Source organism: Colletotrichum chrysophilum (assembly GCF_026319265.1).
Source record: "Colletotrichum chrysophilum strain AFK26 chromosome Unknown scaffold_73, whole genome shotgun sequence".
Classification (NCBI taxonomy): domain Eukaryota; kingdom Fungi; phylum Ascomycota; class Sordariomycetes; order Glomerellales; family Glomerellaceae; genus Colletotrichum; species Colletotrichum chrysophilum.
The window spans coordinates 60,379-75,769 of NW_026517360.1; the positions used below are offsets into that span (position 1 = coordinate 60,379).

The 15,391-nt window shown below is 51.1% G+C and overlaps 4 protein-coding genes across 4 annotated transcripts; 1 reads left to right on the forward strand and 3 right to left on the reverse strand.

The window, feature by feature from the left end:
• Positions 1-5,779: 5,779 nt before the first annotated feature.
• COL26b_008379 (uncharacterized protein) lies at positions 5,780-7,237 on the reverse strand (the record flags this gene model as incomplete). Its single annotated transcript, XM_053181140.1, has 1 exon — positions 5,780-7,237. The coding sequence occupies one exon, from the start codon at positions 7,235-7,237 to the stop codon at positions 5,780-5,782; it is 1,458 nt and encodes a 485-aa protein (XP_053034887.1).
• A 1,571-nt stretch (positions 7,238-8,808) lies between these two features.
• Positions 8,809-9,454, reverse strand: COL26b_008380 (uncharacterized protein; the record flags this gene model as incomplete). Its single annotated transcript, XM_053181141.1, has 2 exons — positions 8,809-9,328; positions 9,384-9,454. 2 exons carry the CDS (start codon positions 9,452-9,454, stop codon positions 8,809-8,811), a joined length of 591 nt encoding a protein of 196 aa, XP_053034888.1.
• Positions 9,455-9,668: 214 nt separating this feature from the next.
• COL26b_008381 (uncharacterized protein) lies at positions 9,669-10,099 on the reverse strand (the record flags this gene model as incomplete). The annotated part of the gene is made up of 2 exons (XM_053181142.1): positions 9,669-9,767; positions 9,809-10,099. The coding sequence occupies 2 exons, from the start codon at positions 10,097-10,099 to the stop codon at positions 9,669-9,671; spliced, it is 390 nt and encodes a 129-aa protein (XP_053034889.1).
• A 1,749-nt stretch (positions 10,100-11,848) lies between these two features.
• On the forward strand, positions 11,849-13,501 carry COL26b_008382 (uncharacterized protein; the record flags this gene model as incomplete). Its single annotated transcript, XM_053181143.1, has 3 exons — positions 11,849-12,030; positions 12,084-12,505; positions 12,708-13,501. The coding sequence occupies 3 exons, from the start codon at positions 11,849-11,851 to the stop codon at positions 13,499-13,501; spliced, it is 1,398 nt and encodes a 465-aa protein (XP_053034890.1).
• Between the last annotated feature and the right edge of the window lie 1,890 nt (positions 13,502-15,391).

The window sequence follows — 15,391 nt, forward strand, 5'->3', positions numbered from 1 at the left end:
TCCGAAGTCGCATTGCCCTTCAGAAGACTCGGTTAAGAGATCTTTTGTTACTGATAGTAAGTATTGACGAGAGAAATGCTGCCAAGGCTCTAGACTTACGGAAGTTTTGCCGGTCCATGCCCTTGGGACGGACTTCACCAGTCACCCGGGCCGGGTCTAGATATGTGGCTTGGCGGATTGTCTACGAGGAACCGTTAGCAAACTTCGTGTCACTGAGCCCATCGTCCTTGCAAAGTCCATGTAGATCCAAAGTGCGGTATCTAATCTAATCTGCATGCCAAGAGTTCTGATGGACATCTCGCTGCTGTCTTGCATTATCAGACTGCAACCACGGATAGTAAGACGCACATAATCCTGCCATCTGATTTCTTATCGGCGCGGCCAGCGTCTTCGAAATCACATCGAGGAGTGTTTCTCATACGTAATTGCTTGAGATGACGATTTTGAGAGTACTTCGCGGGAAAGATATTCGATGTTCGACAGGCTGTACCCAGTTGTTTATCCTGAACCTGGCAATAGTTCCCCGCGTGTTGGCAGTGCGGGGTTGAAGGCCGGAGACGTCGGGGCTTATCAGCGTAACCTCCCGCTGCTCGCGAACTCTCGACCTTGTCGTCCTAGCTCCCTCTACCTGACTTTCGTTCATGATGACAGCACTGTTCATCCGATCCGGTGTTAAAAGATTACGGAAAATTTGAGGATGACTACGTAATCAGCGGCAAATAGTTCGCCAGCATTGACATGCCTAAGGTAGGTATCTAAAGAATGACAGCCGTCGGAACACGGGGTGACCGGGGCCGACAGTGTTTTTCGGACAAGGGTCCGCTATCGCCCGAGCATCGGCCACGCCTCCCGATGGCGGCTCTGATAAGGACGGTAGAAGCTGGTAAATAGAGACGATGAGCGTTCCGCGGGTTCCATCATCGTCAGTCACATATGTTTGCTATCGGGGCAAAGATATGCACCTCGAACAACTCCTTATGCTGGCTTCGGCTTCATTCAAGACCTTCTAGCGGTCATCACTCATATGAGGACTCGATGGGGCTGGAATGGGTGGAAGGCATCGCCAAACCGACGACGAATGAGTATGTCATTGACGCAATTAGTTCAATTGGGCAGTCGAACAAATGTCTTTGGCTTTTTAGTCAATGTTCGAAGTTAGTTCTCCTGAGTAGAGCAGTCGTGCAATGATTGTTGCAGACCGCCCCAGTCCAGGCAGCAGCAAGGCTGCTGGGTCGCAAGGGAGGCACTGACGAGCGCATTGGCAAGAATCCAGTGTTTGTATGTTAACAGCACTATTCTTATTCAACGCCAATGTCGCCTAGAGCTCGCCTAAAATCTCACGCTACCGTTAGTCGCAGATCGTCCATGTTGAGTCACCATTCGAACTACAGCGACATAAAAGCTCCAAAATCATTCCTGAAGGAAATCATTTGGTTTCTCTAGACCAACTTCACACGGTGCGGCAGCATGGTCAAAACCCAAGGTCCGACGTCATGCATCATCGCACACGGAGCGCCGAGCAATGGATACCTGCAATGCCTGCCCTCAGAGCTCATTGCAAGAATAATCGAGAACCTCGACCTCAAATCGATGAAAAGATTCCGCCTCGCGAATCGTTTCACCGCTGCACAATGTTTAATACCGCCATTCTTGCGCTTTTACTCCTATCAGTCTGCAAGCTTGACGCCTACGAGCCTAGAGCATCTTATCGAACGGACGTCCAGCAAGATCGTCTCTCGAGCTGTCAAACATATCACAGTCCATGCTACAAAGTTCGCTGCATCGGACTCTGGCAATGACGACGAAAGGCTTGTTGCTGAGCTCGCCACGGCTTTGGGGAACATTGGCACTCTGGGCTGCCTAGAGATCAGCCCCCAAGAGAGACGCTTTCGCAAATGCGTAACGAAGAAACGGCGCCCAAAGTGGCAACCGACGGATGCTCGGGAGTTTCAATCGGAAACTACGCGGGCTGGGGCGGGTCTTACAATCGTCATGTCTGCGGTTGCCCGCAGCGGTGTATCCATCAACGACCTGAAAGTGTTTTGCTCACCGGTGTCGTACGGGAGTGTGGTACAGACTATTTTCCTGACCAATCTTCTGCCAAAGTTAAGGGAAAAAAACTCGAAATTCGAAGCGGCCGTCAAAGACGTGGAGAAATTGTCAATCAGCCTGGGTACAAGGAGGAACCCCAAGGAGGTCCCGTTCCGACTGGGAAGTTACCCAGTCATTCCATACTTGAGTGCTACCGACCGCAGGGCTCTTGCCAAAGAGAACTTTCCTGGCCTCGCTGGATTGCTTGGGTACATGAGAAATCTCAAAGTTCTTGAGATACATCTGCACAACACTCTTAAGGGGAAGACATTTGCGTACAGCGAGATGTTTGACTTGGTTGCAGACCAACTAAAGTTGCCGAAGCTGAGGCGGCTGACCCTCGACATGGTTCCAGTCAATGAAGCGTCTTTTCTCGTGTTTTTGGCCAACAGTCCAGACATTGAGGACCTGAGCTTGCGGTTCGTGCATATCAAACAGGGCTCATGGGAATCACTTTTGAGTAAAATCGCCAACCCTTTGACAAAACTGCAGCTCGACTGCATTTCGGATGATACGCGGGACAGCATCAAACTCTGGCCAGATGGCCTGCCTCGCATGCAGGATGAGGATGTAGAAGTTTATCATGGCGATGGAGAGCATGTGGATGCCTCGTCTCTCGACAGTGCTAAGAATTTATACAAGAGAGACTTCAACACCGAGGAAATACGACAAGGACTGGTTCTCAGGTAGTCCACTGGCAAAACCTGATATTGGTATAAGGGATAAAGCGAACAATAACACCATGCATGACTACCAACTGGATGTGGCCTGTGACAGGGCCTTGAGGAACATATGTCGCATGAAAATGAACTTGACCACCGAGGGCTGCATTGGCAATAAGGGCTTGGTATATCAAGCGATGTCTAGGTACATCGGGCCTGATAGGGTTTATTCTATGCTTACGGCCGTTGGCTTGATCTTGAGAATTTCAAACCAACTCCCCCCCTCTATTGTATGTGGCACCGTGAACACGCCGAGACGTTTTCTCACAGGCTGCCCAGATTCGGGATTACAAATTTCAGAGAGAACAAGTCCAACATCCATCCCTTGGCCCTCGCCGGAGACGTCATCTGTTGGGGGATCACGTCCGTCGAAGAAGGCCTTCACGCTGCCGAGGAGCAGGACCACCAGGTCCAAATGCTGCTTTGCGCGTGAACGAGAGAGGTATAACTCAGCCAACCTGTTGCAATCTGGTCGGAATTCCGCACCAGGAAAGGGCTCAGAGTCGAGCCGGTAAAGTCCTATGTGCTTTGTCGACATATTGAACGATGGTATCTTCGCGTCTTCATGGCTAGTTTCTGTCACAAACTCCGAGTCAAGCTCCACGGGCATGATATTTCCCTGCAAGTGAAGCAGATGAGGCTTGAACACTCCGTCGGAAGGCAAGGGCATGTCTGTGGAATATGATGTGGATGCAGTGACATGATGCCCAATCATCGTATTGCGCGAAACTAGTTCCACACTGTTGCATTTGAAATCTTTGGCCAGGCTTAGAGCCCCGGCCGAGCTCGGCCAGCAGATGTCTTCCGCAGTTAACAGCTTCTCGCCCTTGCTGAACTGCATGCTTGTCCACGACCACGAGGGAGCGTAGTAAGGTATGGATTTCATTGGAGAGTAGTCCGGTGACGTCTTTGGCGAAAGCCTATGTTGTATGGGCCATCCGCTATCATCATGAAGGCGACCGACGCTCCAAAGAAGGTCGTACGGTAATTTGGTTGCGTTGTCCTCGGACATTGAGATGCCGGCAACCCAATGCACGCGCGACTTCGGATCCTCTGCTTCGGCAGATAATTGAGAAAGATGACGGAAGAAAGCGCTTAACGTCAACTGTCTGTCGTCTCTCTCACAAGGCAGGTGCATGACACCGCGGAAAACCTCATCAACCATCATGCCATTCAACTCCAAGTGCCCTGGGGTTTTATCCCAGGTACATTGCATCTTTCTATCCAGTTGATGATTGTGAGTTTCAGCCATACACTCGCAACGCTGGTCTTCCTGACATTCCCACACCATCTCAGAGTTTCGAAGATGGAGAACTCTTGGCGACAGGGCGATGCCTTGAAAGGAGGAATCGTTGCCAAATATTGAAATCATCTCATCTCGAGTGCGGCGGCCATAGTAATGCCGCTCCTCCCTGAGAAGTTGGTGAGCATGATACATGGAGTCTCGAGCGTAGATGGTGTAGTCGCGGCCGCGATGGTTTACCGGGATCGGGAAGCACTCAGGTGTCTTCTTGGGGTCCACATCGCTAGAGATAACTGTCCGAGGGCCAAAGCTGCTATGGCGAAGATCTTTGAGGCCAGTGATGGCAATGGTGAGAAAGGACCCGCGAAAGATTATGTCCTCTCGATAAATATGCCAGTTGCAATCCTCGTCATCATCCTGCACAACGCAAAAGTCTTTGACCCAAACGTATCTTATGCCCTGCTCATCGGCCACGATAAGGGTTTCCTGAATGGCCTTGGGGATCTGCCACCATTGGATCTTCTGCTTTCTCTCCTCCAGGTTCTCCCCCCGCGTCGGTGCCATTGGTGGCTCCAATTGCTGAACGCAGGAGTGCACGACTGCTGCATAGGGCTTCGTGTCCAAGGATGCGTCGACTAGTTTCACTCCCATTCGAGGATTCTTTCCGAGATCCAAAAGTCTCTTTGGCGCCATCGCCGTGTCATATTTACCACCGCAAAACGGCTTGCTGCAACGCTCGTGTTGTGAGAGACAGGATGAAAGCCATCCCTTGACGACCTTTTGTCGCCGGTTGGAGTGAAGCACTGGAGCGACTTCATATGCAGGTTTGAACATTGGCCAGGGAGATGGTTTATCTGGGGTTAATGTTATCAATATGTTTCGGTCAAGCTGTCAGAACATCGCTCACCTGGCTTGACGAAAAGGTCGCATCGACCACGAAGAATCGGCTGCGAAGCGTCTATCATACCATCTGGCCCTTGGATAGTCTCGGAGACGAAAGCTACCATGAGGACTTTGTGAAAGTAGATCGAGACCCTTGTCTCTTGATCCCAGTCTGGGTCGACTCTCCTGATCTTGTCAAGCCCAAATCGTTGATAAGCTTGGTAGATGATGTAGCAAAAGTGGCAGCCAGCCTTACTCGATCGCTTAACGATCGCAGCCCATACACGGAACCAATGTTTAGCGGCTTCGGGTTTGAAGCCGGGGTAGTCATCTTGAAGATTGGGGAACTGGTTCGGGTCTAGGTCGTGACATACGATGCATGGGGGTTTCGACGGCAGAACCGCCTGTCTTGAGTCCTGGATACCCGCCATGGCTTCAAGGATCTTTCCAATGGAACTCCTTGTTTCGGCAAGAGGTCGCAGTGGTTATTGACGCTTTGTGAGGTTGGTAAGGCTTCGGTCGGTGTGATGCTCGAATGCCGAAAAAGGACAGGCAGTGAAGATGGAAGAAGGGGCCAATGAGGCAATCAGATGGTTCAGGTCGGATCAGTTGGACCCACCGTTACCGCTGTCATCTATGCCCGCTTATGTAATGTCCCCTTGGGATTCATATTACCGTGATTGATGCCCGTGATCGACTTCAATTCGCTTCACCGATCAGGTTCTGAGATGTTTGTAGATTGATTTAATCAACTTTTGATTTGTCTATTCCTTGCGGGTATCTGGTTAGAAACTATCTGATCTATGAAAAACAGCGCTATTCTATCGTAAATGGCACCGTATTAAATCCCTTCTCTGGCGCGGACGCTCTCAACGCAATCCTGCCATCTGATGACCTTCATGTAGATGCACTCTATGATGGCAATCAGCACCATACCGCCGCCGAGACCAATCCAGGCACCGTCGAGCTCCATCGCAGGGGATCCCAGCTCGAGCCATACCGCCAGGGGCACAGCCCCGATGTAGTTGACGGCGAAGACAACACAGGCCGCAACAGACTGTCGGCCAAGACCGCGGAGGACGCCGTTACATCCGCAGATGATTGAGTCGATGAGTTGGAAGGCGCCGACGGCGAGCATGGACTTTGTGGCCAGCTCCTGGACGGCGGCGTCTTCGGAAAAGACGAGCCCGAGTTGGTTTCGGAAGAGGAAGAGGATGACGCCGTCGATCATGCCGACAATAGTGAAGACGGCGGCGTAGAGGCTACTTGCCCGACGGGCGATGGAGACGTGTCCGGCGCCGATGAGGTGTCCTATTCTAGTCGAGATGGCGACGGAGATGGAGAAGGGGATGTGCCACATGACGACCGAGATCGTGGTCAAGATCGTTTGAGCGGCGAGATGTTCGGTGCTAAGGTATGAAGTGCTGAGGGTCAAGATCTCAAAAGCAGCCCATTCGCCAACGTTGACGAGCGAGCCTGCGATTGACAGCTTGACGGGCGTGCCCCATTCCTGGAAAGCTTTTCGAGAGAAGCCGCCCCAACATTGGTGAGACCATTGGCCGAAGAAGACGATGTACATGAGCAGGAGGATAGGTCGGAGGTCGTTGGCAAGCGCCTGGCCGAGAGCGGCACCTTCCAGGCCCATATCCAACTTGAAGGCGAAGAGCCAGCTGAGTAGGGCGTTGACCGGGGCGCAGATGATGAGAACGATCATAGCACTCTTGAAGTCGCCCTGGGCCTGTAGAAAGCGCTTCAGAGCCTCGAACGCGGCGTATCCGGGAATTCCGATCAAGCTGACTCGCAGGAATGAACCGGCCTTGATAGCCAAATGATGCTGCTTGACGAATGCCGAGAGGATGCTTGGAGAAAATATCCAAAAAGCGCCAATGGGAATGGTGGCGATGGCCATTAGGATGAGCATGCGTTGGACATGAAGTCCGACAGCAGTGAGGCGCCCGGAACCGTGGGCTTGGGCGCAGAGAGTGTCGAGAGCGGTGGCCATACCCTCGTAGATGGCCAATCCGATGATGTTCATTGTTGTCAGACCAATACTCGCGGCGGCGAGGTCATCGGCGCTAAGATGACCTGCCACGAAGGTGGTGATGACCGTGAAGGAGTACTGAAGCAGATACGTGGCGATGAGCGGCAGCGAGTACTGACACAGCAGCCGTGACTCGGTCAACCAGCTGCTGGTGACGGGCTCCGACTTGGGAATCGGCTGGTCCGCCAGCAGCGGCGTTGTCTCGCCGGTCCGGTACTCGTCCTCATCGCGGTCGCGGTCGCGATCGCGGTGGTCCATGACGGGCGACCCGATTAGCAGCACCGTAATAGGGCGGCAGACGGGCGTGGGGTAACGGAGCGGATCGGAGGTAAGAAGATTGGTGGAAAAGAAAAGGGACGTGGCTGGCTTGACTGGGATTGAAGAGCAAAGGGGAACAGACGAGCAACGCAGCTGAAATTAGGTTGATGGACGGCTAAACCGCTACGCGCATGTGCTTAATTCTAGGAGAGGGTGTGCTGGTACATGTGGTCGACGTCGCCGGGAGGGTAAATCCGTGCGAATTGAAGGGAGAGAAGATGTGTTTGATGGGGACAAATTGAGAAACAGAGTTCCGGTCACAGCGGCTGATGAAGCCGGACGAGAAAAAGTTTTGCTCACAGCTGTGAACGGACCGGGTCTGTGGGGTCTCCCATCTCCACTAAAAACGCCTCAGATGCTGTGTGCCACAACGCCATGCATTCCGAGATCCGAACCCGCCTGGTGGACGCATGATGGTCGCTGCGTCAGAGATGGAATGTGAGGGGGCCATGTTATGTAAGATATTGTGAGGAATACATCGAATAGTGTAGCAAAAATTGCGACGAAGACTCGTTGAAAGCGATTCCGAGTGAGTAGAGAGACTCACTCCAAGACGGGTATTGAAGCTCCTATGCTTATTGACATGGTGCTGTATCAACGTCACAACATCATGAATCTGAGAACCACTGTCCGCCGCTCAGCGCAGGCAACACCTCATTACTCTTTACTGATAATTATGTGATTGATGAGTCGCCTTATACTCCATTTACAAGATATCTACTTAGTAATTCAAGGCCTTTGCAACTTCTCGGTGTTCGGTGATTGGTCTCATTGCGGTTTACTTAGTAAAGCTGAGCTCCAACCCCTGGAACCTCTTACCTCATCCTCATGGAAAATCGGGTGTCAATTACTCACTGCGCCTAGATAACAGCAAAACACAGCCAAATACTGGGCTTACAACGCTAAAGGCATTTCACATTGGAAGTGACATACAAAGAACCCCCTCCATTACACTAAAAGCTGTTCACCCGACGGCCGATAACTGCCATGGCTGGGAAAAGTGGCCTGCCTGCGCCAAAGCTGCGACCCGCTATCGATCCACCAACATCGCACCACTTAATGAGGGTCACCAAATGCGCCGCGCATCTCATTTGCTCTCAGCCCTGTCGAACGGAGATGGTTGATAAATGAGAGAAAATAAGGATGGTCACCACTTTTATCCGCCGGGGAGCTATCTGGATGTGCTAAGGCTATTTCAATAAAATCTTCGGGGTCTTTCAGGCGTGAGTTCTCACTGAAGGTCTGCCTCGAACGACTGTTACATAACCCCGGGGTTTGTATTAAATCTTGTTAAATGAACGACGATCTTTCTCCACTGTCTCATCGCGGTAATAGCTGCGAATGATGTTGGTTCCAACACGACTCTTGGATCTGGGGTTTCCTTTGAAATATCACGCCAGTTTCCACACCTGTGTGGCTTCGTTTCCGCTCCCTGAACATGGTGGAACTATCAGCGTCGATTGAAGGAAAACCTAAGCAATCTGCTTTTTTCAGTTGGAACAGCAGAAATTTTACAACCGATAGCCAGCCTCTGAGGACTTGTATGATCCCTCATGAGAACTTGATCGGCTCTCATGCCGCTGTGGTACCAGATCCTCATTACTCTCGGTTCTGTAAGCCCCCTCCTCCTTGTCTTTCCGACTGTCGTGGACAAGTCCCTGTACCGCAACTGGCCAATCGGATGGGCGTAAGGATTTGCTTCGTGTAGCTCTCGATTTCGCAGCTCCACTCGTCAGATGTGATCCATATCGCGAGTTGGTTTCTCCGACGATCGCTGTGGCGTGGAGCCTGCCGCTCTCATCCCCGCCTGACGCGGTCAGTTGGTAAGGCGCCTGAATCGTGGCCACAGACGTCGAGCCCATGAGACTGTCGATGACTCCTTTCAGGCTCGGGATGCAGGCTGTCATCACAGAAAGGCCCAGGGTGCACTGCAGCCAGATGACGTGTGGTACAGCGTGCCAAGTGCTGTCCTCGTAGTCCGTGACGAGGGTGTGCGTGCTGATGAGTCCCGGGATTGATAGAATAGGAACACTGAAGATGACATAGTTAGCAAATGTGGCAGGTAAGAACTGGGTGATGAACATACATGATCCGAGTTCCAAACAAAGCGATGACCAGCAGCTTTCTCTTCACGGTGGTCTGGACCTTCCACATCATTGCGACTGGAAGGAAGCAGAGCACGACGTCGGTGGATATGTCCATTATTCCATTGTAGAGGTAGACAACCTCTCGTCTAGGACAGTTTTCCAGGCTGATGGCAAGCCATGGTCTAGGAAGTGAGCACTGAAGAGCTTCGGCTGTAATACCAGACACCATCCATGCGATAACTACACCGAAGAGTAGGTGATTGGCGATATTGAATTTACCGTGGTTATTGATTGACTGTATGAGCAGACACAAAGACAATTTGGTTGTGGCTGCTGTGGCAGTCGCGAAGATGGACGATGCGTAGAATAGCTAGATCAGATGACTGTTAGACTAGATGTTTTATACCCTAAAGGGAGTACTAACCTTGTAAAAAGCTTCGAGTTCCGTAGGGCGAAGAGCATTCTGGTGACGACCCAGTCCGTGGTTACAGGCCGTGATGACGAATGTGGTCTGCACGAATAGCAGAGCTACAGACATCAATAAGAGCACATCGTGAGCTTTGAGAGATGTGATGTTGAGACGGATGATGAGCTTGAGTGTGATGCCGATGATGGCGTAGATGAGGAATACCAAGGCAGAGACGACTGCAAGTGCAGCTTTGTCGTCTTCCTTCAACGCGTAGAAGGGCGGAGCTGGTGGGTGATCGAACGGCATGATGTTGCACGCTGCTACGACGTGACATTGGCACGGGGAGAACGCGAGTACTTCAGAAGATGACGAACTCCCTTTCAGCTTCCACCACCCCACCGGAAATCTTTGTCATAAAGTTCATGGCGGTTGATGTAGACATTGGGACGAAATTTCTGCCCAGTAAACTTTGAACAGTGGATGGTATACTCCGGGAGATGTGCTGGCTTCACGGTGTCCCCAGCTTGTGATTATTGGGCAGATCATAGCTGCCAGCATAGGATCAGAGTAGCTGCAAGGCCGGCTACTGATGGTGCCTTGAGTCGTTCCTACCGAGCTATCGGAGAGAGTTCTCGACATGAATCGAGGCAAGTGTGCCCCATGGATCGCAAGGCTTCTCCATCCCGGTACCATACAAACTCTGTTCGCCGTCCCGAGGGGATGGATGAGTCGTTTAGTGGAAAGTTCCACAACAGTGGAAGAGACCACGTTAGGGTCCCTTCGTCTCCTGACAAGGGTTTTACGCACTGTCTGGTCATTCTCGCCCTGATTTTCGTCGATCCGATCTGCTTGTTTGGACGACTTATTTTGCTTTTCCTTGCAAGCAGGTTGCCCATGATCTTGGGAGCGGAAATTCAAGTGTTGGACACGTAAACCATGCCATCTGAAATTTCGGTTCTGCACCATTTGCATTCGACAAGGATGAGGAAGAAGTTTCCCGAGTGGGTCGAAGAATCATGAAGATATGTACGCAGGTGGAGTTGGAGAAACAAACAACAGCTGTTGGAACAGGGCTTCTTCATTTCGGTCATAGTCTTGGCCCGGCACCTTCGGCAGACAACTTCTATGGTCTACAGCACGACAAAGGTGATTGCCTTCGTACAAGAAAATATTGTGCCTTCGCGATCCAGTGCATTGGGTGAATGAGAGCGGCTGATGTGCTTTCGAGGGTCGGCCCGTGCCAATTCTTACTTGGATGAGGCCTGTTCCAAAAGCGCCATGTTTCTAGTGAGGAACGAATAGTGGTATTCCCTCGGCTATCCAAAAGAAAACATGCATCGGCAGGATGCTGGTTCATGCTGCCTCAGCGGCTGCAAAAATCTTTCATACCAGCTGGTGAATCGTGTCAGAAAGATAATCTGAAATGAGAATCTCGCTCGCGGGAGCAAAATCCTTGCACCCGGCGATCAAGGGTCCTTAGAACCAAAGACTCACGGCGATGATCAGAATGGGTCCCGGCAAGCCGGCGTGGCCCGTGAAGAGATGAAAAGGTTGCCCCCGCATGTAACCCCCCGGCCCGAAGCCCACAACTAAGGCTACAGTTGGCGGGGATGACTCCCCGTCGGGAGATGAATCTGCTGAGAGGCTTCAGAAGGACCGATGCCGGCAGACTGAGAAAAAGCGCATGATTGGAGACAAGTCAGAGATAAACTACTGTCATTGGTCTTTGCCAGCTGCAGTACTACTGTTGTGCGATTAATGGCTTCGCCTTCGGACCACCTCCGCCGGTTCGACAAACCCTTCGGCAATGCTGCACGTAGCTGGGTCTTAGACTTGCAGCCGCCCTTGCATTCAATCATCAGCGATATTTATCTGCGAACGGCGCAGCAATTGGTTTGAGTTTTCTTGTCCGCCCATGCTATCCCGGCCCGATCCTGTCATCCCAGAAGAGGGTTCGCAACTCCAGACCGTCGAGGTTGACCGACCCTTTGTCTGACACACTTTTTCTTCCAGCCGAACACTCGGCTTTGGTTTGCTGAACCTCATTCACTCAAAATGTCTTCAGCGGAAGGCATCGAGATGCAGCCGACCGGCAAGGACGCAACCAAGATCAATACGGCCGAGTCGAAGCATGGATCCGATGTGTACAATCAGACGAGAACGCGAAGAGTGTTCTCATTCTCGCAACTGTTTGCCTTCTCCCTGACATACATGGCCTTATGGGAGGGCATGTGCACGTAGGTCATACCCACTCAACAACCTTGACTTTGAGCGTGGCTGAACTGTTTAGGAACATGTACTTCGCCCTGTATAACGGAGGCCCACAGACATTCATCTTTAGCTTCATCATCGTTTTCTTTGGCGCCATTTCCCAAGCGGCCTCACTCGGTGAAATGGCTTCTATCCAGCCGGTTGCTGGGGCCCAGTACCACTGGACCTATCATCTGGCGCCAGCGAGAGTGAAGAGGTTTGCAACTTGGATCCAAGGATGGTCAACATGGTTTGGCTACGTTTCACTACTCGCCGGAATCGCGAATGTCACCATCATCCTGCTGGAATCTATGATCCAACTCAATCACGAGAACTACGTTCCCGGCGGCTGGCACACATCAGTGCTCGTCATTGCCATGTGCGTGATGCAGGGGCTGATGAACACGTACTGCTTCAAGGTCATCCCCTGGGTCGAGCTTGTCGCTGGTGTTCTCCACGTCTGTCTCTTTGTTGTTTTCGTCGTTGTCTTGTCGGTAATGGGCACCCGACATGATAGTAGCTTTTTCCTCGAAACCAATTTCGCGTCGGGTTGGACGGACAATTACGTTGCATGGAATCTGGGGATGTTAACCTGCGTTTGGAGTTTCACTGGTAAGGCTCCCTGTGCGCCGTCTTAATGACTTTGAACTGACAGGTGCTTCAGGTTTTGACAGTGCAATTCACATGAGTGAAGAGACCCGCAAGGCCAAGTCGGCTGTTCCTCGCGCCATGTTCTGGTCCATTTTCATGAATGGTTGCTTGGGCTTCATCATGGTCTGTGTCATCTTGGTCGCCATGGGTTCTGTGGATGATGCCCTCAACGCCTCCTCTCCTATCCTTGCCATTCTCCTGGCTATAACTGGCTCAAAAAGTGCTACGACGGCAATGATAACAGGTCTTTTCGTCGTATCCTTCAGCGTTAACCTCGCCAACATCGCCTCGGTCTCTCGTCTTACGTGGGCATGGTCAAGAGACGGCGGAATGCCGGCATATCTCGCCTACGTCAACCCGAAGCACCGCGTACCCATTCGAGCTATCATTGTCACCGTTTTCATTGTCTGCGCTCTATGCCTCCTCAATATTGGCAGCTCTAGCTATGTTGCATTTGGAGCTATCACCTCGCTGTCGTCCATGGCCCTCTACATTAGCTATGCCATCGCAATCAGCAGCATGCTTTACGCTCGCATGGCCAAGACTGGAGGCGTTGAACTTGGAGAGTGGAACCTCGGCCCATTTGGTCTATACATCAATGGTTTTGCATTGATCTATACACTCTATGTCATAGTATTTCTGCCATTCCCATCAACCATCCCGGTCACCGCTGAAAACATGAACTACTGTGGCCCAGTGATGGTATTCGTGTTACTGCTAGCAGTTGCTCTTTGGGTTGTCCGCGGGAGAAAGGCATGGAATGGTCCCAACCTCACGATTCTGGACTTGGTCATAGGTAATTCTTAAAGACGCTAGAGAAACCATTGAGATTTGGTTGTCATAATCTATCACAAATCATTGATCTCAAACGTAGACGTTCTTGCAATCTTACGACCTCGAGAGCTTTCTGGTCATCAAAAAAAACATCGAATCGAGACAGTGTTAACTTGGTAAGCCGCTTCGGCGCCCTTCTCCTGCATCTGCTGGCTAGGTAGACAAATATTGAGAGCCTCGCATGATCATCGTGCTTCTCTCAGCTCTGATAGGATAGCCAATTCTGTATCACTTCGTCTAATGTTAAAAGATGATCGGGGGCTTTCCATCGGGGGCTTTCCATCGGGGGCTTTCTTTTCTGTTCCCAAAAGAACCAACCTAGCAGAACCAGTGCTGTCAATGGAATTGTGAAGGCGAAGTAAATCCAAATTTTTGGCGAAAGCGAAGATCCTGCGACTCCGTCGTGAATATTCAAAGCCAATCCTGGAAGCCTCAGTTGAGCATGGGTCTCTTACCTTCCTGAAAGTCGAAGAAAGTCATGCTAAAGATAGAGGCAAGGAAAGTGCCCGGTAGGAACGTTGCTCCAAGAAGTGATAAAGCTTTCATAGCCTTACTATCTGTTTTGCTGTCATTGGCAAGCTGTCTCTGGTCTCCAGCGATCTTTAGGTTTAACTTAGCGTCGTTCTGAGCGATCTCTGCTGTAATGAACGATATCTAAGTGACCCATGTTACTTGGAAGCCAGGCATGTATACTTGCAGCTACTGACCATGCTCCTTTGGATGTTTAATCGTTCAATGGATACGGAAACGTAGCTGTCAAGACCAACAAGCCGTGCTCTTTGCAAGCCCAAACGATCTTGAAGACTGAAATGAAGGCTTTTCATCTCTTCCGACTTCTCACCTGAAGAAACGTGTATCCAAAACGACTGCATGGCTTCTTCCGCCGCACCCAGCATCCTTGAGTATAGGCCCGGTCGTTGATGGAGAACTTGTCGATGACACTCAGTCAGATCACTAGCGACAGCTCGGAGGTTGATTTTGCCGTCTTTGAAATAGCTGAGTCCTGCAGCGGTCTCATTTACACTGATGGCATCCTCCAGCCGCCTGATCCAGGTACGGCACTTCCTTTGACTGAGTTCGGATCTCATGGAGATGACATAGCAAAGAACAAAGACTGGGAATAGAAGAGGATGGAAGGTCTCATCAGCGCAGCTTTCGAGGTCCTCAAGACTCTCCGGAATGACAGATGTCAAGGTTCCTTTGACAAATGCTGTGGTTTGTCGACGTCTGAAGGAGTAAGAGAGAATCAATTGCCAACCTCGCGTCTTGCCTGTCTGGCGCGAGTCTTGCTTGCCGCAAACGATCTCTGTTAATCCCAATGTTAGTTTATCGTCTCAATGTGAGGTCCCGATCTCAATGACTAGTTATAGCCCCTTACGAAGATGAGGATCATTTCCATTAATCTCGGTGTATCGATGCCAGAAGAGGGGTCCAACAACGCTCGTCAGCTCTACAGCCTGCAACGGTAGCCTCATGTCCTTTAGCATGGACTGGAAAAGATTGGGATGTAACGACAGTGTCAAAGGGGTAAACGTTTTCGGGTCTTTTGCATTGCTTTGCAGGCTAGATGTCGGGAGTATCTCGCGAATCAGTCCTGCGGCTGAAAGGCCGAGCTCGGGGTGGCTCACACGAAACGCAGGCTGCTGGATGATTGTACACTTCCAATTCGAGAGGTTCGATCGAATTCACCCTGACAAAAGTTCAATATCCAATCCAGCTCGCCTAACACACTAGGATTCAAAATAATCGGCATTGGGAGAGTTGCCGTTGCCAGCTAGGGACATACCTCTCCGCGAAAGTATCTAACCGCTTCGGCATCAGAAAGAGACCCCTTGAAGATGCTCTTGCTTTTGTCCTATTTCG